The sequence below is a fragment of the Cotesia glomerata genome, linkage group LG7 (genome assembly GCF_020080835.1).
Source record: "Cotesia glomerata isolate CgM1 linkage group LG7, MPM_Cglom_v2.3, whole genome shotgun sequence".
Taxonomy (NCBI): domain Eukaryota; kingdom Metazoa; phylum Arthropoda; class Insecta; order Hymenoptera; family Braconidae; genus Cotesia; species Cotesia glomerata.
In genome coordinates this window covers 26912635-26935684 of record NC_058164.1, presented here as the reverse complement: position 1 = coordinate 26935684, position 23050 = coordinate 26912635, and the positions used below count along the sequence as shown (strand labels likewise).

Genomic DNA, 23050 nt, shown 5'->3' with positions numbered 1-23050 from the left:
CCAATCGCAATGAATCCAAAATAATCTGTAATTTCTCGAATATAACCATCAGAATTTTTGCAAGCTATGTTTATACAGTGATTTCTGTGAAAAAATTACTTCAAATAAAGTCGATTTGAATACTTTAAGGAAGTACCCTCACTCGGAAAATCGTCGATTTTCGGTCCAAACGCAATGAATCCGAAATAATCAGTAGGTTCTCGAATGAAAATATCAGAATTTGTGCAAGCCATGTCTATACAGTGATTTCTGTATAAAAATTACTTAAAATAATGTTCTTTTAAAAATAAAGTCGATTTGAATACTTTAAGGAAGTACCCTCACTTAGAAAATCGTCGATTTCCGCTCCAACCGCGACCAACTCGAAATAATTGGCAATTCCATCAAGATAACCATTAAAATTTGTTTAATCTATGTCTATACAGTGATTCTTGTGTAAAAAGTGGAGACAATTATTCAATTATCCAAATTAAGTCGATTTGAATATGTTACAGTGGCTACACAAACCCGAAAAATAGTCGATTTTTGCTCTAAACGCGACCAACTTAAAATAATTGGCAATTCCATCAGGATTACCATCAAAATTCGTTTAATTTATGTTCATACAGTGATTCTTGTGGAAAAAGTGTAGACAATTATTCAATCGCAAGAATTAAGTCGATTTGAATACTTTAAAATGGAGACCCTCACCCTAAAAATAGTCGATTTTTGCTCCAAACGCGACCATCTTGAAATAATTGGCAATTTCTTTAGGATTACCATTAAAATTTGTTTAATCTATGTTTATACAGTGATTCTTGTGGAAAAAGTAAAGAAAATTATTCAATTATCCAAATTAAGGCGATTTGAATATGTTACAATGGGTACCCTCACCCAAAATATGGTCGATTTCAGCTCTGAGCGCGACCAACTCGAAATAATTGGCGCAATTCCATCAGGATTACTATTAAAATTTTTTTCATTTATGTTTATACAGTGATTGTTGTGGAAAAAGTGGAGACATTTGTTCCATTATCCGAATTAAGTCGATTTGAATATGTTACAATGGGTACCCTCACCCGAAAAATGGTCGATTTTCGCTCCAATTGCGACCAACTCGGAATAATTGGCAATTCCATCAGGATTACCATCAAAATTCGTCCAATCTATGTTTAGACAGTGATTCTTGTGGATAAAGTGGATAAAATAGGTTTTCAATTATCTAAATTAAGTCGATTTGAATATGTTACAGTGGGTACCCTCGGCCGAAAAATAGTCGATTTCCGCTCCAATCTCGACCAACTCGAAATAATTGGCAATTCCATCTGGATTACCATTAAAATTCGTTCAATCTATGTTTATACAGTGATTCTTGTGGTTAAAATTGAAGACAGGTATTCAATTATCCAAATTAAGTCAAGTTATGTGAAGTTATCTCTTGAACGAATTGACTGAAATTATGTTAAATTACCCTGACTTGGAAAATCGTCGATTTTCGGTTCAAACGCAGTAAATCCAAAGCAATCGGTAATTTCTCGAATATAACCATCAGGATTCGCGCAAGCTATGTTTATATAGTGATTTCTGTGAAAAAATTACTAAAAATAATGTTCTTTAAAAAATAAGAATTTTTCGTGTCTATCGAATTTTTAGTGTCTTATCTTGACTATATTTTAGCCTCCTTTTCAATAATTTAACTATATTTAAGCTTACTTTTTAGCATTTCGGGTACATTGCTCAATAATTCGACCATATTTATGACTTTTTTTTTTTTTTTAACTTTTTACGTTCATTTTAACCATAACGGTATTGAAAAGTAATTAGATGCCAATTTTACGGTTGATTAATTTTGATTAATTCTTCAATGATCTCATAATGTTATTAGCATTTTTAACCTCGTCTTCACTATATCTAGACCTATTTTACATTAATTAAAGATTAATCAATTGATTAATCATCAATTAATTAATTAATGATTTTGCGCAATTTTGAGCTCAGTTTTAACATTTCCCCAATTATTGACATACTTTCATAGCGTTTTGGATGTTTCGACTAACGGTTTAAATAATACGCGCAACCGAGTTCTTGATTCCTCAGTTTTAATTATTTATGTGGCGCAGCTTTTTGACGGACGAATTTGCCACACCTTTGTTGCAGACTAAGCACGGATTTACATTGAGAATAAATGCACTTTGATACCAAAGTGGTGTTCGATTGAAACTTAGAAAAAGTGAATATTCACTTATTCCAGTGAATTTCTACTAATTCATGTTTAGAGAGTGCATCCGTGAATCCGTGGGGCCTCTGTTAACACCTTTTTCTTTGATGGTCCCTTTGATTGCTCCTTATATGTAAAAAATGGAGTTGGGTGGGGATTCGGGCTGCTTATTATTATTCTAAAAGGGCTTCTTATTTTATTAAATTAACTAACTCCAACAAATCTTGACTTTTTTTTTTTATATTCATTTTTATAAACGCCGAAACTTTAAACTTTCACAAATTTTATTTTAACGTAATTAATATTCATGAATTTTATTTATTTTAGCTAACGTCATCCAGTCCCTCGTAGGGTAAAGTGCGTAAAATTAGCTTTTAAGAGATTTTAATAAACTTACTTATTGAGTGAATTCTCGCGTAAGTACACAGCAAATTAAAATTTTGAGATTTCGGTTCTCATCTATGATTATAATAATTGATAACGACGAATAAGGTAGTACGAATAATAACGAATAAGCGACTTTTACAATAAGGCATAGGACCGTAAAATTAAAGGCCAAATACGAATAAAATAACAAAGACCAGGAGTTATTGGCTTATTCGTTCCTCGTGTTTAAATTTTTGCGGTAGTGAGTTTGCAGGAGTCCCAGCTATAGCTAACCAACGGTCACGTAGATTACATTTTATTGTGGCTTTCGCGCGTAGACAAATCTTTCATCTGCACAGATGATTTAAATTAATAGATAAAAATTACGGTGGGCATAAAATTAATAATTGAAAAATATAATTATATAAGATAGTTTAATAAAAATTAGAAAGTAATTTCTGTAGAAAATTTACGAGAAAATTATGTGATTTTTAAAAGCAGAAAGTCGATTTAAATACTTTACGATGGGTACGCTCACCTGTAAAATCATCAATTATCCCAGTTCTAACGCGATAAATTTACCATAATCAGTAATTCCTCGGCGAATATTACCATCAGAATTTGTGTAATCTATGGTTATCCAGTAATTTATTTAGTAAACATGGAGAAAACTAGGTAATTTGAAGAGTTAAATCATCGATTTGAATATTCTACGATCGGTACTCTTACCTTTGTTTGTTTGTTGGCGATTAGGTCTGGCCTTTTTTATGCGAAGACCATGTGCTTTGCACGATCTTTTTTGACGTCATGTGCTCGAAGTTTACCACTTCTAGGCCGATATTTCAATTACAATTGACTTATTAATTATTGATTAATAATTAACTATTTGCTAATTAATTGATTTATTGGTCATTTAATTATACTAATTAATTGATTGATTATCAAATGGTCGATTTTCTATTTATACTATTTTTATTTGGGTTGAAATAATTTTTATTGATTAAAATTTTTTACAAAAATTACATTGACATGGCATCATCTTTATCATCACTGTGAGGTGCTGTATCCGTACTAGCTTCGCTATTTATACTTTCATTGTAAGAGGTATCAAGTTTTTTATTATTTGACGTTAGTGAATCATTCATTTCACGCATAAGTCCGGCAACATCATCATCTGGATCTACTTCACCATTTTCTTGTTGAATAGTATCTATTTCCATTAGTGGGATAGCAGAATTAAATTTCATCGGTTCTACTTTACAAAATGATGGCAAATCCATATGAAATACACAATTTGAATCGAAAATAACAGGTACTGGTTCATGACATTCGATATCTGCTCGTATTGCTCCACAAGCTTTGAATAATACTTGATTTTGATCCTTGTAAAAAAATTAATATTTTTTATTTAGTTATTATTTTACCATGTTTTATAAATAATAATCAGAGAAATAATGTAAATGACAAACCTTTAAAATATGTTTTCTACAGTGTTTAGCGGAAGGTAATGTTCTTTCTCCACACTTGACACCACCTTCAGTGAAAATGCATTTTGGAATATTTGGTGTTTTTAATACCGCCCCTTCGGTTGATTTTGACCTACGATCTATTGATTTTTTATATAAAATAGCTTCAACACCGCTTCTCCGATGATAACGATTTAATGCCTTTAATTTTTCATATATTTTTTTTTCTCTAGCCGTTTCTTTTCCTTGATCGTGAACACTACCTAAAAATAATAATAATAATAATAATAATAGTAATTATTGTTATTGTTATCATCAATTATGGTATTTTTTTATTTCACATTTTAATTATATATATATACTCACATAGAGTTTCCTTTTCTTTTTTCAAAGCATGCAAGTATTTTCTACGTTTTTCTCGTAATGTATATTGCAGTCGTTTAAATTGATCTATGTAAAGTGCTTGTAATCTTATCAATTTTTCTCTTGCGATGTAAATAACTTCTTCAGCTGTAAATACGCCAGCATGCCTTAAAAAATTAATGCTAAAATTTAATCGGCAGGTAACAAGATTGTTCGTAAAATAAATAGCTTTTAAAGCAACTACAAATACAGAAAAATTAAAAAAAAAATATATATTTTACAGTCTAGCGATTGCTTAGCTCAAGCCAATTAGCAGCAACTATTTTTTTTATAACTATCATTTAATGTTACAATAAAAAAAATTATTTATAATTTTTTTTTATTTTATTTCAAATTAAAAAATGGTACTTACTTTAAGGGGTCTTCTTGTGGACTGTGAAAACTTTCATTATCGCTATCATCCAAGTATGTTCCACGTAAAGATTCACTTGGTACAGTTGGTTCAACGTCGCTGTCTGATGAGCTACCATAATCTAAAATATCACAGCCACTTGCATTAACTTTCATTGCATCAACATCAGCTGAAAAAAAAAAAAAAAAAAAAAAAAATATCAATTATTGTTACTATTGCAGGCATTATGAATTTTATTAAAACTTACTAAAAGGGTCTAAAAATTCTGATTTTTCTGTTATTTCACCATTTACAATAGTTCCATTATTTAAATTTTGTTTAGTATAATGCTGTAAATTAAGCAATAATCCTTCGGGTGTTTGGGGAAACATATGTTTTGATGTTGACTTTATTCTCGCCAATTGTGCTCTTCTGGTATGCTCACTACAATAAGCCGTATCAACACTGTTAGGATTACAACACTTACGGCCATTAGCATTATAGATAAATGCACATTGTTTGTACGGTGCATTTGGATCCTCTAAAATATGCCGAAGGCAATAATTATAGTTATCCAAGCATTGCTGTGTACAATCATAAGGACCATAACAGCATTTTTTTTTTATTTTATTATTTGATAAAGATGATGTCATTAATAGTTGTGGTGATGATGATGATGATGATAATGAGGATGTTGAAGATGACGATGATGATGAGGATGACGATGACAACGATGATGATAATGATGATGATGATGATGACGATGATGAAAATAGTGATGATGAGGATGATAATGATGATGACACAATGGACGTTGTTGTTACCGTTGGCATTGTTTTAGGAACTCGAAACATTCCTAAAAATTTAATTCAATTAAATAGAAATATAATTAATTAAATATTTTAATAGTAAACTTACCAAAACAACACAATAACTTAAATATAACCACTCAATATTCAAGTTATTTTACATTGAGAATTATTTGTAAATCCGAATCAAGGGAGAGAGTTCGTCGGGTTGTATATACATATACAATAAATATAAATATATTGTACAGAATTGTATAACTAAAAGACTATAAACAATTATAAACAATATTATTGAATGATATTGTGGTAATTACGTATATAGGCTATGTTTTGTTGTTTTGTGTTTTCGTATTTACAGAGATAATCGTAAGATGTCATTAAACGTTATTTCCAATCAACACATGTATTACAGTACCCTATGTACAGTTATAAAAAAAAAAAAAAAAGTGGCAGTCCATGTTATTTCTTAAATTCTCACAAGTTTAGTTTACAGTGTGTGTGATATATATATATATTTATTATTATAAATATAATAAAAAAAATTTGTAACCTAAAACCAAACTAAAATTCTAAAAATACAACAAGTGTATATATTAATTTATATAAAAGTACATATTTGTAAAATAAGCTTAGTTATTTTTAATAAAGGAATAGTTTTTATAAAAATGATGACTGACATTGGAGAAGCTGCTGCTGCGAAAGTTCAACACAATATCAACGAATTGTAAGTTTTTTTACTTATTGTCAATTAACTATTTCTCTATTTATTTAATCAATGTATTTTTAGCGACAAAGTTATTAAAGTGTCAGTGGATGTTGACAATTTAGCTCAGGGCTTACTGGATACCTACAAACCGCCATTAGAACAAATAGGAAAAGAATTACAAGAAATATTGCAAGTATTTTTACTTAGTATTCTTTTGATTAGTTATAGTTGAACATTATTTTATTGATATTAATATTAAATAATAATTTTTTTTTTTCCAATAGAAATAAACAAGAAATACTTGACAATAAAATGCAAGTTGAAAATCAACATCTTACAGCCACTGCTGAAGATGATGAATGTGCTGCTATGGTAATTTTATTATTGACAATTAGGTAAATATTATTATACATTTTAATTCAGTTGGAAAAAATTACTTGTTTTTTAGTACATAACAGTACAAGCTTATCAAGAAAAATTGAGCCGAATAAAGAGAGAAATGGCTTTAATCCATGACAGAACGACAAAACTAAAAGTAGGTAGTTGAATTATTTATAAATGATTAATGTTTAATTTTTTTTTTTTTTTTCTTTTGTCTTTTAAGAAACGTGCTATTTATTTACAACAAGTAAAACAAAAGCAAGCTTTAGCCAAAGAACAAAAACGTGAAGAAGAACTTCGTAGAGAGCAAGAACTTATTGGTAAACCTCCGTCAATTTAATATATAATTCGAGTGAATAAAAATATTTTTTATATAAAAGAATATTGTAAATTTTTATTCATAAATAATTGTCCATTGGCTAGATTTCGGGCACTTTTTTTTTCCACAAAACGTATTAAATGTCGATTTTATAGGTAATCCCAATATTTCTCGATCCTCTTGAATACGAAACGTAAAAGTTGATTCATATGTTCCTATAAAATATCTTAAAAAAAAAAAAATGTATTTATTATTATTACTAATAAATTAAATTAAATTATTTATATAGTTTTGAAAAAATAACTAAGAGTGTACTTTGCGTGTGAACTAATTATTTGATCAATTATAGCAATTCCACCGTCTTTAAATTTATTTTTGTGATATTCAGTGGGTAGATATTTGTAAACATTGTATCCAGTCAAGTGTTTTGTTAACTCAATATATTCTAAAAAAAAAAAAAATTTATCTGTGTATTTAATATTTTAGATGTTTTAAATTATTTAAAAATTTATTACCAGAATTTTCTGCATCAGTAGCCACAAAAACGGTTTTTAATTCAAGTTTTTTCAGTTTTTTTATTACTTGATTAGCAGCATTTTTTATTGTCGGTACTGTATCTGATCTGCCTATTAAAAAATCACCTCTACGAAGATGAATTGCCAAGTAGGGGCCTCCTACAGCATTTCTTTTACTCTAAATAAATATATTAATCATTAGTGTTTATTTATAATGTAAAACAAAAAAATAATAAAAAATTTTAACCTTTTCATCTTTCCAATCAGGTGGTCTTATTGTTTTATCGTTTTTGTCAGTAGAATTAAGATATTTTTTTCTAAATTCATTGGCTATTTCATATAATTCCTTATTGTATCGCATACTACGTCTTGCCAACCAAAAATCAACAGAACCATAATAATCATGCAATGGAATTTCCATATGATCAAACATGAAAGATCTGCAAATAATAATGTTAATACACTACATTATCTACTACTATTATGATTAATAGTTAATATTAATAATATTAACTTATCAACTGAAGGATTCAAGTTAACGACTAGCTGTGAAGCGGTTCCATGAAATTCAATACAAATAATTTCATTAGCAGTAATATTGTTATATCCCCAAAATAATTCCCTATTTAATCTCACTTTATTGCACTCGACAATTTTATTTTTATCTTTAAAATCTCCAGTTTCAAACATTTTTGGATCGTTTTGTAGAACAAATACTTTATCCACAGTGCTTCCATTATACTCTGTAATAATGATAAAATAAATACATTTTTTTTTTTTTTCTTTTAATAATTTAAATAATGAATATTATATTACATAACTTACCTTCAATAAATTCATATAATTCAATAACTTTTACATATTTATTTAAACTTTCAATATCAAAAAATAAACTCCAGGGTAATTGTTTTTGTTTAATAGTATTGCTTTTCCAATGGTATAGATTTGCTTAAAAAAAAATAATAATAATAATAATAATAATGATGATGATTAGTTAAATTTTAAAATAAAAGAATATTATAATAATGAAGAATAAATACACCAAGGAGGTAAAACCAAATGCCATTGATATTTATGATCATGGTTTATTAAACTTTTAATAAACACTGCTATCCTGATGTAAACATCTCTCCTAAGATTAAATCCTTCTGGTTGATTGACGTCATATAAAATATATCTTTAATAAATAATAAAATATTTTCATATCTTTATTGTTATATTGTATTTTAATATTAATTTTTAAGATAAATAAATGTTAAAATATAAAAATAAAACCTTTTATTGTTAATATATTTATTTCCACAACTCTCTATATCTTTCGAACAAAATTCTACCTCATTTGTATTTACAAAATTTATTAAAATAATGATAAATAATAATAAATTAACTAATAGTACCATTTTATTCTCTTTATAAAAAAAAATTTCAATTCATGAATTAATATATAAAATAAAACTCTCTGATATGATGATAAATAGCCGCAGTAAAGTTCTATTTTATCAACAGTAGATAAATTTGGATTTAGGTACCCTACCTGATAGCCACCTTACCTATAATAACTTACTGTCAATCTACGTCCGCAATTTGAAGCAAACTTGACGGAAAAAGTTGGCAAAGCGAGAGATAACTTATTAAGTAAAGTTGAAAGGAAATTTAACTACAAGTTTGATTGTTAACTTGTATTGAAGTTGCGGCCGTAGATTTCCGTAAATTTGCTTACAACTGTTGTTGAGTGAAGAATTACCAACTTGCCAACTTGATGTATAAATTATATACGTATAACTGCTGGAAGTCAACACTTACTGAGAAAGCGCTGGCTATCAGGGTAGAAGCCTGAAATTTTTCAAGTTTTAAATTTTATTTTTAAATCAACTATTACATAAATACTTAATCTTAATCTTGATAAATATATCATGATCATATTATTATTCTTATTGTTATAATTTTATCTAAAGATTAAAAATATGTTAAATACGAAATCTGTTATATATAAAAATTATTTTTTTAGTTATAAAACTTTTATGTTAATGTTCGCAAACTGTTAATCCAATTGAAGAAAAAAACCATACTTATTACCGCGACATTGCAAGAAAAGGCTTTTAATAAAATCTATCGTAAAATTAAAAGTATTTTAGACATGCAAAAGAAACCATACAAGATGAAAATAACAAAAAAAAAAAAAAAAAAAAAAATAACAGAAAAAAAGGTTGATTTACCTGTGTAAGCGCAGACGCATCCAATTTTCTAAGCATTTTTATGTTTGTCAATCTCTTATTTTTTTCTGGTACTGTAGTCACTGAACCAGTTTTAATTTACTTTTGCTATTGTATAATATTATCTGATTTCGCTAAAGCAAATGTTAAGTTTATCAATTATAATAATAAAATTATCAATTAACAGAAAATATATATTAAATTTTTTTTCTTCTTTTCATTACTATATTATATAGATAAATATTTTATTCAAATTAATCTCAACAACAAAGAGTGATAAAGTCTGGGTCATGTTATATAAATAATTTAAAACCCAAGTGTGAAGTGCAAGGTATTAAAATGAGGAAATCTGTTATTAATAATTAATAAAAAATAAAAGAGTTGTTTTTCGTCTTTTAGATATAAATGACGTCACAATAAAATGATATCTTAACGATTATCATTATTGTTATTATACACATATTGTATTTATATAAAAAAAGTAAAATATTAATAATAATAACGACTGTTATCTTAATAATAAAAACCGGGGAAATAATTAATTGCATTATTACGTTATCTCTCTCAAGAACTCAGCTTCCATCAACGATTCCAAGAAGACCATACATAGTCCCCTACATTTGTAATCCATCAGTCGTTAATTAAAACTCGTACCGATCGAATCTCATTTTAGATTTGAATTTATTTTTTATTTATAATAAATAAAAATAGAAAAAAAAAAATTTACTTTCTAATTTTGACAGTTGATTTTAAGATTTTTTTTTTCTATACATATATCAAAATGGAAACACTGGAACTTAAAGAACTGAAGGTATATACTTAAAAAATATTATTATTGGGTATAAATAATATTTTGATAATTGTTATTTACTTATTTATTAGATTGTAGCTGTATCAGATGAAGAAATAAAAAAACAACAAAAGAGAGGAGTCATTTATCAGGTTTGTAAATTTTGTTCTTTTATATTTCTATCAAATAAAAGGTTTAATTTTGTTAATATAATGTATACTTAGTAATTAAAATAATAATTATTTGTAATGGTAATGAGTAATGAGTAATGAGTAATGAGATATTATGGTCATTGGAAGTTGTCGACTCGGTTTCCCCAGTAACGACTACTACTCGCATGTCTTCTTGTTTAACCGGTTTTAGTATATCATCACATCATATCAGTTTTGTTCAAAATTTTTATAATATTAACCGTGTTTTCTGTTTTCTCCCTCTATATTTTATTGTCTACGCACGTTTATATGTCTATAGATAAATAAATATTGTAATCATGTAAAATATTAAAAAATATAATAATTATCATGATAATATTAATCATCATCAATTTGTTATGACTTATGACTAATAATTTGTGAGAATGATGATTTTTAGTACATATTACGCAAATTTAATTTTATTTTGTTTTAAAGATAATTACTTGAATTTTTTTTTTTTAGTAGGTTATCATATGATATGCCACTTTTTGAAATAAAAAAAAAATTGTTAAACTTTATTCTACATTATTTAGTTGTATTTTAATTCAATGATAATTTTAATGCTTTTTATTTATGGCTAATATCACCAAATTTGATAATAAAATTTAAATATTATTGAATAATCCCATAAATTATAAAACAATGGTTAAATAAAAAAATTAATTAATGAGCATATATATATAATATTAATGGTTGATGATGATGTAACACCCAAACAATTAAATCTTAATTTTTTCCAATTCCAAATAATTACAATTAGTTAATAATGTTGAATATATTTATATTTTTTTTTCTATATGTATTAAAATATAATTTAAGATGTCGATGAGTTTGCTGGCAAATTTCACAATACTTGGTCCAGCGATGTCTTTGGGGTACAGCGCGGTAATCCTCCCGACACTTCGATCTGCAAATAGTGACTTACCAATAACCGAGGATCAAGCTTCATGGATTGGTAATAATAATAATAATAATAATAATAATAATGTTAGATATAAAAATGATTATGTTATTTTAATGAATATTTATGATTTTATTAGCTGGATCGGCGGCATTTGGTACCCCAATAGGTTGTATGTTGTCTAGTTTAATAATGCGTCGAGGTCGGCGACTAAGCTTGATGGTGACATCGACCTTCTCCCTGATTGGATGGGTTTTAATTTACATGTCTACGAATTACGAGAAGCTTGTAGTCGGAAGAATAATCGCCGGGATTGCGACTGGTTTAGCTTCCGTTCCAGCTACTGTTTATACCGCTGAAGTTGCTGATCCTCTATGGCGAAGTGTTATGGTAACTTGGAGTAGCATCGCTATCGCCTTAGGCATACTTTTGGTCTACGTATTTGGTTACTTTCTTCAGGTAATAATAATAATTATTATTATTATTATTATTTATATTATGTTAATTATTATTTATTATTATTTTCAGGACAATTGGCGTCTATTAGCATTAATTTGTGGCCTTTTTCCTGCTATTTCTATAATAATGATGCTACTGGCACTTCCAGAATCCCCACTTTGGCTTCGAGACAAGGGTCGAATTGACGAGGCTCGCATTTTAATGAAAAAATTTCGCGGACTATCTAAAGATAACGCAACAACGCCTGCTATTGAACAAGAATTGAATAATCGTCCTCGTATTAGTAATAATAATAATAATAATATTATGATTAATAGTGATAAACAATCAGTTTTCAAGTATTTAACAAAAAAAAGTTCACTAAAACCTTTTGGAATAATGATAGGTTATTTCTTTTTTCAACAATTTTCGGGTATTTTTGTCGTTGTATTTTACGCCGTAGATATTATTGAAGAAGCTGGTATACAAATAAATGGTTACTTTGGGGCAATTTTAATAGGAATAACACGACTTGCAGGATCTATTATTGTAGCTTGTGCGTCAAAAAAATGGGGAAGACGGATTCCATCAATAATATCAGGTGTTGGAATGACTGTATTTATGGGATTACTTTCAGTATATCTTTATCTTATTGACCGCGGAATAAATATTGGTGACACTGGTATAATACCAGCTATTTGCATTCTTGCGTACATTTTCATAAGTACAATTGGATTTTTGACTCTTCCATTTGCAATGGTGGGGGAAATATTTCCTACCAAGGTTAAGGACATTCTCTCTGGTTTAACCGTCTGTTTGGCTTACATATTTAGTTTTATAATTGTTAAATGTTATCCAGATATGATTTTAGTAATGGGTAAACATTCGGTATTTATATTTTTTTCATTGATATCTCTTTTGGGGACTGTTTTTGTTTTTCTTTGTCTGCCAGAGACCAAGGGTAAAACTCTTAGAGAAATAGATCAACTTTTTTCAAGTAAAAAAAATAGTTTAGAGTTGATTCCAGAAAAAGAAAAGATTGTTATTGACAAAAATAAACACACATCAGATGTTTAAATAATATATTTTATAAAAAATAAATTTTATTAAATAAAATAAAATAAAGTTGTGGTACTATAGTGCCACGTTGTTCGCGGTGGTCAGACACCTGATACTTAATGATTAACGTGAGATAGCTGTTGCCTAAAAATTATATTCATTGAATATGCGATTTAAGACACGCAATATGTTAACGAAATATGATTAAGTACTCAATGTACATATTCATAAGCAACCACCAACCACAGACAATCCAATCAGAAGGCACATTCATCGTGTATTTCGTTTTTTGGCTGCTCTTTTAATAGTCATATTTCAACTCAACTTTTTTAAACGTCCCCGTCATTATCACCACCATCACCTTCGCGAAAGGTCCCAAGTTATATATATTTATTTTTATACCTACCCAAGGCCAAGGATTCCTCCAAGGACTTGTGGTACAAATTACCAATGTGTTCATAATAATATTACTAAAAGACTTTTAATTATTCACTTAATATTTATAAATAAACAACAATTTTATATTTTTATTTTGTAATAATTTTTTTTTTTTTTTTTTTTTTTTTTTTTTATTATTATTATTAAAATGTTTCTTAAATAATAAATTAACTATGATAACAATGTATTAATAATTAAATAATAAAATTATAATGTACAACAAATAAATCATATAAAATTAGAAAAAAAAAAAAATCTAATAGCATTTGTTTTAGTCAACAATCAACAATTATTAAATACTTAAGATGTAAGGCAGATTTTTTTATACATCATATTTATCATTTTTAAAATTTTTACATATTTTTTATAACATAAATAAAAAAAAAAAAAAAAAATCTTCATTTTCAATAATATGAAAAGTTTAATATGCTTAACATAAAAAAATTAATTTGTTCAGAAAAAGTTTAACTAAAAATAACAAATAAAAATAACAAAAGCTTAAAATTATATATCAAACTAAATTAAGTTCATTCTTTTTTCTCTCATTTCTGAAGAAATAAATTATTAAGTAATTCACGATGACGGTGAAAATTATTAATGATGAATTATTTGAATGTATGAATGAATCATTTAAAAGTATCATTACTATTATTATTATTAATATTATTACTATTGTTATTTTTTTTTTTTTTTTTTTTTTTTTATTATCAGTATTATGATAAGAAAATTAACCTAACAGTCTATATCAATGCCAAACATTGATAATAAAATTGACTAATTAACAATCTAATAATTTCATTAAAAATTTGAGCCATTTTCTTTTTTTTTCTTTTATCTATTCCTTTTTTTAGTAAATGCATCAATCATTTTAGTAGGATTAATCAAGTTATTTATTTATTATCTATCGTCGCTCAAACCTAAAGTTGAAAGTTACTTCAGGTAACGCTAATTTACCAATTGGTACTTTGTAAACTTGATTTTCTGACGGAAGAATTGTAAAATTTTTGAGTAAACTTGCAAGTACCGAAAAACTTACGTAAAGTACAAGTTTGTAGCCCATACAGGATCTTCTGCCTCCTCCGAATGGAAGGAAAAAGTCTGGTTTTAAAATTTTATTCTCAGACGTTATGAATCTTGTAGGGTCGAAGGCTTCAGGATTTTTCCATAATTCATTAGACATGCTTAGCTGATAATTATTTAAGAATATAAATGTATCTTTTTCAATTCTGTATCCTGTAACATAAATGGGAAAAGAAACAATTAATATTTAAATAATTTTGGTAATAAAAACAAAATATATAAATAAATTAAAAAAAAAAAAAAAAAAAAACATACCAGCAACAGAACTATCCTTGTTGGCAACGTGAGGGACTATTGGACTTGCAATTAATCTTATTGCTTCTAAAATAATTCCCTCAATATATGGTAAGCTTTTTTTGTACTCCAATCCAACAGTATTATCATTAATATTTAAAGAATCAATATCCTTTTGGGCTTGTTTTTGTATGTGCTGATGGGTGACCAAGTATCCAAATATTTTAACGAGAAAATTTCCAATAGCCGCGTGACCACCAATAATATCTTCAAGAGCGTAAAGAGCATTATCCCAAGTCATTTGGGGAGAACCATTGGTCTGTATATGTTCAATAAGATTATCCAAATAGCAGCCTTGCTCTTGGTTAACAAATCCCCCCGACTCAGACTCATCTGTATTTTTCGGAATCCAATTTTGTTTTCTATCAGCAACAATACGTTGAACGACAAATTTACGAATATCGTGAGTAGCTTGAACTATTTTTTTAATATTATTACGGTGGAAGGGTAGAAGCATTGGTATAAAATCGGCAGCATATCCTTCATTAACTTCCCAGAATATCATATCAAAATTTTTAACCATCTGACGGAAACAATTGTCGGACCAATCAAATGTTTGTCCACATAAGTAACCGGTGAATATATTAGCGCATGTATTAAGTACAAGCGGTTTGACCGCGACCTTCATTGGATCCACTGGTCTGTCAAGGTGAGCCAACAGGTTTTCCACTTCCGAAGCAATCATTACATTCAACTCGTGATACCTATAAGTGAAGGCACGAGGGAATGTATGGTTGCGGAGCATCTCGCGACGAGATTTCTGCAACTCTGTCCAATCTGAGAACGCAAATGCTACCGAAAAAAATAACAAATAATAACAAATAATCACACCGACTATTAATTTTTATAATAATAGAAAAATAAAATAAATACTTACAGTTGCCTTTATCACCACCAAAAAGTCTGTTGTATCTCACAAAATTAGGACGTGAATCAAAATCATAATTTTTCGTAAAAAGTACTTCTTTAATGTTATCTAATCCGTTAATAATAACACACGGAAGTCTTCCTAAAGTTATTTTAATCACTTGACTGTTGTAATAGGTGGCCAGTTCACTAAATGACTTGTAAGGAAAATCGTGTTTACCAAGAATATGAAGCGAGCCTATAATAGGAAAGGGTCTCGGTCCAGGAGCCTCAATAAGATTTTCTATTTTGTTATTATTTAATTTTTCACCCCGATCCACGACTACGCGACTAAGTCTTTTTTGTTTTTTACCATTAGCTTTACGGTCCTTAATGATAAGGGCTATCAACGAAAAGACCACAATAAGGATCAAGTATGTAGTAGCACTAAACATTTTTCCAATTTTCTTTTTTATTATTTAATAAAAAAAATTAAAAACAAAAAAAAAAAACAATTTTTTTCAAATTTTGTGATTTAATTTTTTTTTTCTTTTAAATATTTTTATTTTATTGGAATTATTTTAAAACAATAATAATAATAATAATTATTATTATTAGTTTTATCGATTTAGTGGGTGATGAGGAACGAGCCTCCAAACTGTTTGACGAACGAAGACCGTATGAGGATAGCATAGCCATCGGCTTCTTTTATATACCGCTGTTACCGGGCTGAATGTAGTCAGCACATTTACGCCGAGCACCCTATACATATGGATTCGTGAGAAGACAAGACAGGACACAGAGAGACTACTGACTTAATATTTAATACTTAATACTTAATATATTACATAAAAAGTGTATGTCATTTGTTGTACACGGAATTTAAAACCAATTCTTGAGATGTAACACGGACAATCTAGTAATAATGGGTGCACTAATTACACCAATACGATAATTATTTTTTTTTTTTTTTCTAAACTCTTTAATTGTCATTTAATAATAATAATAATAATAATAATAATACGTTAAACCGATAAAATTAATTTTCAAAAAAATGTTCCAGGAGTAGCATTTGTTACGAGAAACATGTTTTTCTTGTTAAAAACTTAAAACTGAAAATTCTGCCCCCCTCCCCCCCCCCCCGGTATTTATTTTAATGCATTTAGTATTTAGTACTTTGTATTCTGTAAGTATGTATAGTGTATGAGAGGCTTTTTCGGACACGTCTCGGCATGTACCGAGTATTACAATAATAATGTGATTTAAAAAAAAAAGTGAATTGACAAGAAGGGTGGCCTGTCACTGGTGACTGGACACTGGAGACTGGAGACTGGGCACTGGGTAATCTTGTAAGCAGTCTTTAAGGAACAAACTTCTTGTCCTTGACATCTACTTAAGGTCTTGCTTAGTCCACTTTGGGAAGCTGGATGCTGGATCCTGTTAACGTACTTGTCGCTTGTCGTATTATTTATTCTTTATTACATATTGCAGGTGCAGATACCCAATCCTCTGTACGCTTATATTATTATTATTATTATTCACAGACTGACTTACCACATATAGAGGTGATATAAACATAAACGTTTTTATTTTTATCAGTTTTTATTACTTTTTAAGTAAATTAAACTCCAATGATTAATGTTACGTTAAATAATGAAAAAATTATATTTATATATTATTGTTACAATTATTGAGTAATGCAATAACGGTATTTATATTTGTGTATTTATATAAATTTATATAAATGAGTATAGAAAGAGACTAGAATCGAGAAGCTTCGATGAGACCCGGAACTTCAAAGAATGTATAGTGATCTGATAATAATTGACGTGCTGCGACGCACGGATCGACCCACTTTTAGACAAGACGTAAATGTATTCCTCGAATTTACTCTTTATATACTTGTTTCTTTCTCAGTAACGTCATATCAACACTGTTATCGTATCTTATAACACGTGGAAAACTGTTAAATCACCATAAATCACTTAATTTAACATTTAACTCTACAATGTGTAAACTTTCCACTGTTATTCGGGTCTAACGGGTTAGAAAAACCCTACCCTATCCTCCTCCTCCTCCTCTTTCTCTAATGGGACTATAACAACCTGCATTCGTATCTATTTATATATTTACATAAGATAACAATTTTCTATCATGTTGCAATTATGCAGACTTATATATTTTACGAATTAACTAATAAATACCTTTTTTTTTTTTTTTTTTTTTTTTTTTTTTTTTTTTAATTTCTTTATTTCTTTATTTCGATTATGATGACACCACCGAAATTTGATATTTGATATAATATGCCTAACTAGAAAGAAGATCATGTTCACTTGATTATGTGAACATTAAATGTTGATATTCATATCCCCACATATCGGTTTTATTCTGAAAACTACAAATAATTTAAATTACATTCTCAACTTTTTTTTTCTTCTTTTTCTTGTTAATATTCATTAACCTAATTTTCATTTATTTTTTGTAATTAATCATCTCAGATTATATCATTCTCAAAATAATAAAAAAGTTTTTAATTTGAGTATAGTTTTAATTGATATCGTCTAATTGTATGAAACATAATTATGCAAGCTTTTGATTTAGAGAAAAAAAAAAAAAAAAAAAAAAAAAAAAAAATGAACAGAAAAATGGAGAGCAAAACAGAGCAGAATTGATATAAAACAACAGATTTTAAGTATTGACTCAAGATTACTTCATTCGCATCGAGAGTCAATTTCTGAGAAGTTAGCGGTATCCAAACGCCCCTGTAACAAGCCAGACATAACGGGAAAGCACTCACTTTTGCTGCTATACCTTTTATACACGTTTCATATATATATAAAAGAGTGGATATATAAGTGGTTGTTTGTTGATGATGATGTTTTGTATCTCATCAGATTCACCGGTATCGGAAAAGAAAGGGAGAGGAGGCAAGCGAGACCACGCATCTTGTTCCATTTGCTTGATTTTCCCTTTCTTTAACTCCATATATACATATAAACATGTGTACAACATAGTATCTTTTTTTTTTTTTTTTTTTTTTTTTTTTTATTTTATTAATTAATCTTGTTACTTTAATTAAAAAATTTTATTATTTTAGATCAAATGATTTATTTCCTCCGATATCCGGTTAGTGTTTTAATTATTATCAACTAATTTTGTCTATACATTAATAAAGAATTGCTTTATCAAAAAATATTAAATTTTTTTTTTAGATTTTAATATCTGAAATAAAAAAAAAGTTGTATTATTATAAATAATTTTATCTATGTGGATTAAACTTAAAAAAAAAAAAAAAAAAAAAAAAAAAAGTAAAAGAATGGTCACTATAAATTTTAAAGCGTGCAAGGTCATTTTTAATAATATCGATACAAACAAAAGTAATTACGACTTAATCATTACTAAAATTGAACAATGTAATCACCATTGCTTAGATAAAAAATATAACAACGCTTGTTAACGTAACTCTTTAATAATTGGGAGAATCTTTTGATTTCTATCTAAAAGAAAAAAAAAAAAAAATAATTTTTATTACTCAATAATAATTGTCTCAAGTTTTTAAATAATTGCTATAAAAATAAATGGCCTTGAAGAAAAAGTAATAACAATTTAAAAATACCCTAGCCTTGTAGAAATTTTTCGAGTAATTAAAAAACTATATAATATGTAATAATCAGAAGAACAAACAAAATATAATGAATCGTTATCGTTATCAAAGGAAGCATTTAAAATAAAAATTTAATAACCTATTACCGCTCATTGATAACAGCCATTAATAATTAAAGTATAGTTACAAAAAAAATCAACTAAAAAACTGAGGAAATGCGAGACACCGAAAAAAAAAAAAAAAATACAATAAATGGTTTTTAAAATTTATTTTGAATTGGTCGTTAAAATTATTTTTAAAATAGGCTTAATTGGTAATAGCGACCTTAAGGTATTCCGTTAATGAAAATAAAACTACAAAAATTAATAAATTTATTTGTATGTTATGTATATATATATATATAATTAATCTGATTATTGAGGAGTTAAATATTAAAATATTAAAAAGATCAATAGCAAATTATTAACAAAAATATATATATAAATATATACATATAATATTTGTTAATATGATTTTCAGGGTTATTATTTCGGCCTTATCTTGTGGTGGTTTGGATTTACGCAAGGGACCTTGTCTTTAGAGAATGACCTCTTTTCTGCGTAATTTAGCGCTAGTTCTCCGAATGTATATGTACAACCTCGGGAACCAGACGTGTAACATGTTAGACATTTATATAAATATATATACTTGTGTGGTGGTTCATTCTGATGATTATATATGGCAAGTCAACCCAGAAACAGATACAGATACAGAAGCAGAAACAGAAGCAGAAGCAGAAACAGAGACATAAAAGTATTTATCAATAGAGATAAAGATTGAGAGGCTGATGATCGATTGTAAGTCACCGATTTTAAGCAAGGTTTAAGCTACCAAAATCAAGGTTGTCCCGTACCAACAACCATTATCAAACAGATAGAAAAAAGAAAAAAAAAAGAAGAAAAAGAAAAAATAAAGATGGTTAAATGCAGTATAGGTATATGCTAATGTAATAGATAATAAATGTCTGATGGGAGATAAACATTTCCGTTGGTCCCTGCAGGTATGTCTACACATATATATATATATTTTTAGATTTCATTTTTCTAACTCGTATTATTATATAAGATTTTTTTTTATTTTTTTTAGCATTTATAATTTATTAAAAATAAGGGCACTCTTAAATGTCTAGACACAGAGAATGAATAGACTTGGAAAGATATTTAGATTGGTAACGGTAGTGCGTTTATATAACACAATAAAATTATAGCTGATAGTTATGCGGTATATATTGAAATGCTAGTTTACTTTCGACTTTTTAACCATTTATTTCATTATCAAATGATTTACTGAATTGAATTTTCTTATCTTGTACGTCGAGTGTCTCTCATTGAGACAGAGCTTCGGCCTGAATTTTTTATAGCGAAAAATAATCATTGTAACGGAAAATTTATTCATTTTATCCCATTTATCTCATCAAAAGGATCACAAATGTTTTTTACAATTGAAATAAACCTCATAAATGTCATATTGCTTTATGTACTTGATTATTATGGTCCTTATAGGGATCATTTGCTCTAGGATCAAAATTTTATAAATAAATAAATTGCTGTAAAAAATTTTAGTTTAGCACAGATTGAAAAAAATATTATGAGTAAATTTTGCCAAAGTAAAAAAAATTTTTTTTCAAGTCAAAAATCAATTTGAAAAATTCACAGTTAATGTATTAAAATAAAATTCTTATATAGTCCTGCGAGCAGGAGCATTTAAACAATTTATTAGAACAATGAATAAAATATAGTTGTATAAATTTTGAATAGTGTAGGCGTCTAATGCTATAAGGAGCTGGTTAAGGACACTGATACTGATAATATACTGTTGTATCAACGGAATTTCGGAATTTAGTCTAAGGATATAGACGGATTTGATTAACGATACGCGATACGGAATACGCGATACCATCTTTCGTTATTTATTTTTTATTTTTTATGTCAGTAAAGGATCGATGCATTTGTCTGACGGTAGTTGTTCGGTAGTTTTGGTAGGCTGTCCGAGCTTAAACGGATTCGGTTGCAAATTTATTTAACAAAATCTTTTTACCGATCTTTAATTTTGGTAAACTAAACGGGCTAGATGTTTAGTGACAATATATATTATATATACACTACCGAAACTCATATATAAATGAGTAAATAAACAATAAATAAAAGATTTTTTATCATCCAGTTTTTTATATTTTTTTAATAATTGAAATATTGTAATTATGAATGGATGATTGAAATTATGATGATATCATTCTTAATATAATGATGATAGTATTTAAAAAAAAAATTGCATCAGTAATTGGGATAAATAAATAATTATCAATAAAATAAACGATTAAATAGTATAAATATAAAATGATAGCAGCCAAAGGAAATTAATATTGATGATTTTTTTTTTTTTTTTCATTTTTTCTTTATTTTATTGATTTTCTTTAGATAATTAACCTAGTTTCTTAACTAATATAATATACGACAATTCCAAAAGAAAAACAAAAAAGAAAAAGGGTCCTAATACATGCTCTGTACTATTAGTCTACTAATAATTATCATTTTACATATTATCTTTGGGGATTACATAATAAAAGTATAACCTGGCAACGAAGAGAAATCGTTGATGATCTTCTGGTACCCTCACATCATAACTACTCAAACCACATTCCTCTTTTATATATATATATATTTATATTCATGCATGGATGGGTGTATCAGCGACAGCAGTGATCGTAAATTTTTATTCTGAGGTAATCGTCCGAGCTACTGTACCAATACTGTAACTTGGACAATATATAAATATACACAATATCACGGTTACGTCTCAAATATATATATATATATTATAAGAAAGTCCCCCTTTCGCTGGTCATCATATAGATATTAACAAAACTCCGGTACCGAGCAACTTCCCAGCCGGCCTTGACCGACGATCGACCAACGATTATTATTATTTACGTTTTTTTACTCTTAATTTTATGTTTTTCTTTCTTTTGATCGTTAATCTTGAGACAATATTATTAACAATATATACCTGTAATTTAATAATATTTTTTTTAAAAGTAATTTGTTGTATTTTTCAGAGTCTGAGAAATTAATCGATAAAAATAAATATAAATACGTTTTTTTGTTTAGAGTAATTTTTGAATAAAATTATTAAGATTATTGAAAATAACAAAATAATAAAATCGGGTCACTAACCCTGAATATGCTAACGGTAAAATTGAGCGGCAATAACAACATTATAAAATAATAAATAATAGTAAAAAAGGCGTAGATATTATATTTATAACTTAAAAAAGGTATTCAATATAAATATAAATTTAAGACAGATGTATATTTTTTAAGTTGTTTGTAATTTTGATTACCAATTGACGCAGAGTGTAGTAGATTAACATAGCTATTATTAATGTCTTCTGACACAAACAACTACAAACAACTTGATCTAAACGTGCCTGATCTAGTTAAACACGTTTTAACGATTTTTTTTTTTTAATTTTTTTACTATCAAAACAAAAAGAAAATAAAAAAGATTGTTGACGTACTATGCCTTTCAATGATTCGTACCGGTAAAGAATTTTACGAAAAATGGAAACATCAAAATTTGGTCAACTCTAAATAAAGAAATCACTAAGTAAAAAATTTATATAAATATTATATTAGAAATAA

At 27.5% G+C, this 23050-nt stretch overlaps 5 protein-coding genes across 7 annotated transcripts; 2 read left to right on the top strand and 3 right to left on the bottom strand.

The window, feature by feature from the left end:
- Nucleotides 1-3522: 3522 nt before the first annotated feature.
- LOC123269424 (KAT8 regulatory NSL complex subunit 2) lies at nucleotides 3523-5910 on the bottom strand. 2 transcript variants are annotated; one of them, XM_044735123.1, is made up of 6 exons: nucleotides 5702-5910; nucleotides 5052-5639; nucleotides 4805-4973; nucleotides 4396-4574; nucleotides 4033-4292; nucleotides 3523-3945 (listed from the first exon to the last, which is right to left on the bottom strand). In XM_044735123.1, exons 2-6 carry the CDS (start codon nucleotides 5635-5637, stop codon nucleotides 3583-3585), a joined length of 1557 nt encoding a protein of 518 aa, XP_044591058.1. In that variant the 5' UTR covers nucleotides 5638-5639; nucleotides 5702-5910; the 3' UTR covers nucleotides 3523-3582. The 2 variants fall into 2 exon arrangements, with proteins under 2 accessions (XP_044591058.1, XP_044591059.1); XM_044735124.1 differs by having other exon boundaries at nucleotides 4396-4559; nucleotides 5702-5908.
- Nucleotides 5911-6150: 240 nt separating this feature from the next.
- On the top strand, nucleotides 6151-7061 carry LOC123269431 (biogenesis of lysosome-related organelles complex 1 subunit 6). Its single transcript, XM_044735135.1, has 5 exons — nucleotides 6151-6316; nucleotides 6380-6487; nucleotides 6583-6670; nucleotides 6747-6833; nucleotides 6903-7061. Exons 1-5 carry the CDS (start codon nucleotides 6258-6260, stop codon nucleotides 7017-7019), a joined length of 459 nt encoding a protein of 152 aa, XP_044591070.1. The 5' UTR covers nucleotides 6151-6257; the 3' UTR covers nucleotides 7020-7061.
- LOC123269426 (GDP-fucose protein O-fucosyltransferase 2) lies at nucleotides 6901-8931 on the bottom strand. Of its 2 annotated transcripts, XM_044735126.1 has the most exons (8): nucleotides 8789-8929; nucleotides 8554-8690; nucleotides 8339-8461; nucleotides 8028-8256; nucleotides 7761-7953; nucleotides 7514-7691; nucleotides 7314-7443; nucleotides 6901-7224 (listed from the first exon to the last, which is right to left on the bottom strand). In XM_044735126.1, exons 1-8 carry the CDS (start codon nucleotides 8911-8913, stop codon nucleotides 7074-7076), a joined length of 1266 nt encoding a protein of 421 aa, XP_044591061.1. In that variant the 5' UTR covers nucleotides 8914-8929; the 3' UTR covers nucleotides 6901-7073. The 2 variants fall into 2 exon arrangements, with proteins under 2 accessions (XP_044591061.1, XP_044591062.1); XM_044735127.1 differs by lacking the exon at nucleotides 7314-7443 and having other exon boundaries at nucleotides 7054-7224; nucleotides 8789-8931.
- Nucleotides 8932-10253: 1322 nt separating this feature from the next.
- LOC123269425 (facilitated trehalose transporter Tret1-2 homolog) lies at nucleotides 10254-13635 on the top strand. The gene is made up of 5 exons (XM_044735125.1): nucleotides 10254-10537; nucleotides 10609-10668; nucleotides 11530-11665; nucleotides 11751-12070; nucleotides 12140-13635. The coding sequence occupies exons 1-5, from the start codon at nucleotides 10508-10510 to the stop codon at nucleotides 13124-13126; spliced, it is 1533 nt and encodes a 510-aa protein (XP_044591060.1). The 5' UTR covers nucleotides 10254-10507; the 3' UTR covers nucleotides 13127-13635.
- Nucleotides 13636-14257: 622 nt separating this feature from the next.
- Nucleotides 14258-16276, bottom strand: LOC123269423 (cytochrome P450 307a1-like). Its single transcript, XM_044735122.1, has 3 exons — nucleotides 15798-16276; nucleotides 14882-15712; nucleotides 14258-14779 (listed from the first exon to the last, which is right to left on the bottom strand). Exons 1-3 carry the CDS (start codon nucleotides 16219-16221, stop codon nucleotides 14448-14450), a joined length of 1587 nt encoding a protein of 528 aa, XP_044591057.1. The 5' UTR covers nucleotides 16222-16276; the 3' UTR covers nucleotides 14258-14447.
- Nucleotides 16277-23050: the final 6774 nt, after the last annotated feature.

What these genes read in the sequence shown, in the direction of transcription:
- LOC123269424 (XM_044735123.1), bottom strand. Translation starts at nt 5,637, where the DNA reads ATGTTTCGAGTTCCTAAAACAATGCCAACGGTAACAACAACGTCCATT. An exon ending in AAAAGAAAAGGAAACTCTAT is followed by an intron (nt 4,293 to 4,395) that starts GTGAGTATATAT and finishes TATTATTTTTAG; the next exon opens with GTAGTGTTCACGATCAAGGA. An exon ending in GTAGAAAACATATTTTAAAG is followed by an intron (nt 3,946 to 4,032) that starts GTTTGTCATTTA and finishes TTTTTTTACAAG; the next exon opens with GATCAAAATCAAGTATTATT.
- LOC123269425 (XM_044735125.1), top strand. Translation starts at nt 10,508, where the DNA reads ATGGAAACACTGGAACTTAAAGAACTGAAG. An exon ending in AGAGAGGAGTCATTTATCAG is followed by an intron (nt 10,669 to 11,529) that starts GTTTGTAAATTT and finishes ATATAATTTAAG; the next exon opens with ATGTCGATGAGTTTGCTGGC. An exon ending in GGATCAAGCTTCATGGATTG is followed by an intron (nt 11,666 to 11,750) that starts GTAATAATAATA and finishes TGATTTTATTAG; the next exon opens with CTGGATCGGCGGCATTTGGT.
- LOC123269423 (XM_044735122.1), bottom strand. Translation starts at nt 16,221, where the DNA reads ATGTTTAGTGCTACTACATACTTGATCCTTATTGTGGTCTTTTCGTTG. An exon ending in TGGTGGTGATAAAGGCAACT is followed by an intron (nt 15,713 to 15,797) that starts GTAAGTATTTAT and finishes TTTTTTCGGTAG; the next exon opens with CATTTGCGTTCTCAGATTGG. An exon ending in CAAGGATAGTTCTGTTGCTG is followed by an intron (nt 14,780 to 14,881) that starts GTATGTTTTTTT and finishes TTTATGTTACAG; the next exon opens with GATACAGAATTGAAAAAGAT.
- LOC123269431 (XM_044735135.1), top strand. Translation starts at nt 6,258, where the DNA reads ATGATGACTGACATTGGAGAAGCTGCTGCTGCGAAAGTTCAACACAAT. An exon ending in AAAGAATTACAAGAAATATT is followed by an intron (nt 6,488 to 6,582) that starts GCAAGTATTTTT and finishes TTTTTCCAATAG; the next exon opens with AAATAAACAAGAAATACTTG. An exon ending in ATGATGAATGTGCTGCTATG is followed by an intron (nt 6,671 to 6,746) that starts GTAATTTTATTA and finishes CTTGTTTTTTAG; the next exon opens with TACATAACAGTACAAGCTTA.
- LOC123269426 (XM_044735126.1), bottom strand. Translation starts at nt 8,913, where the DNA reads ATGGTACTATTAGTTAATTTATTATTATTTATCATTATTTTAATAAAT. An exon ending in CTGATTGGAAAGATGAAAAG is followed by an intron (nt 7,692 to 7,760) that starts GTTAAAATTTTT and finishes ATATTTATTTAG; the next exon opens with AGTAAAAGAAATGCTGTAGG. An exon ending in ATAATTAGTTCACACGCAAA is followed by an intron (nt 7,225 to 7,313) that starts GTACACTCTTAG and finishes TTTTTTTTTAAG; the next exon opens with ATATTTTATAGGAACATATG.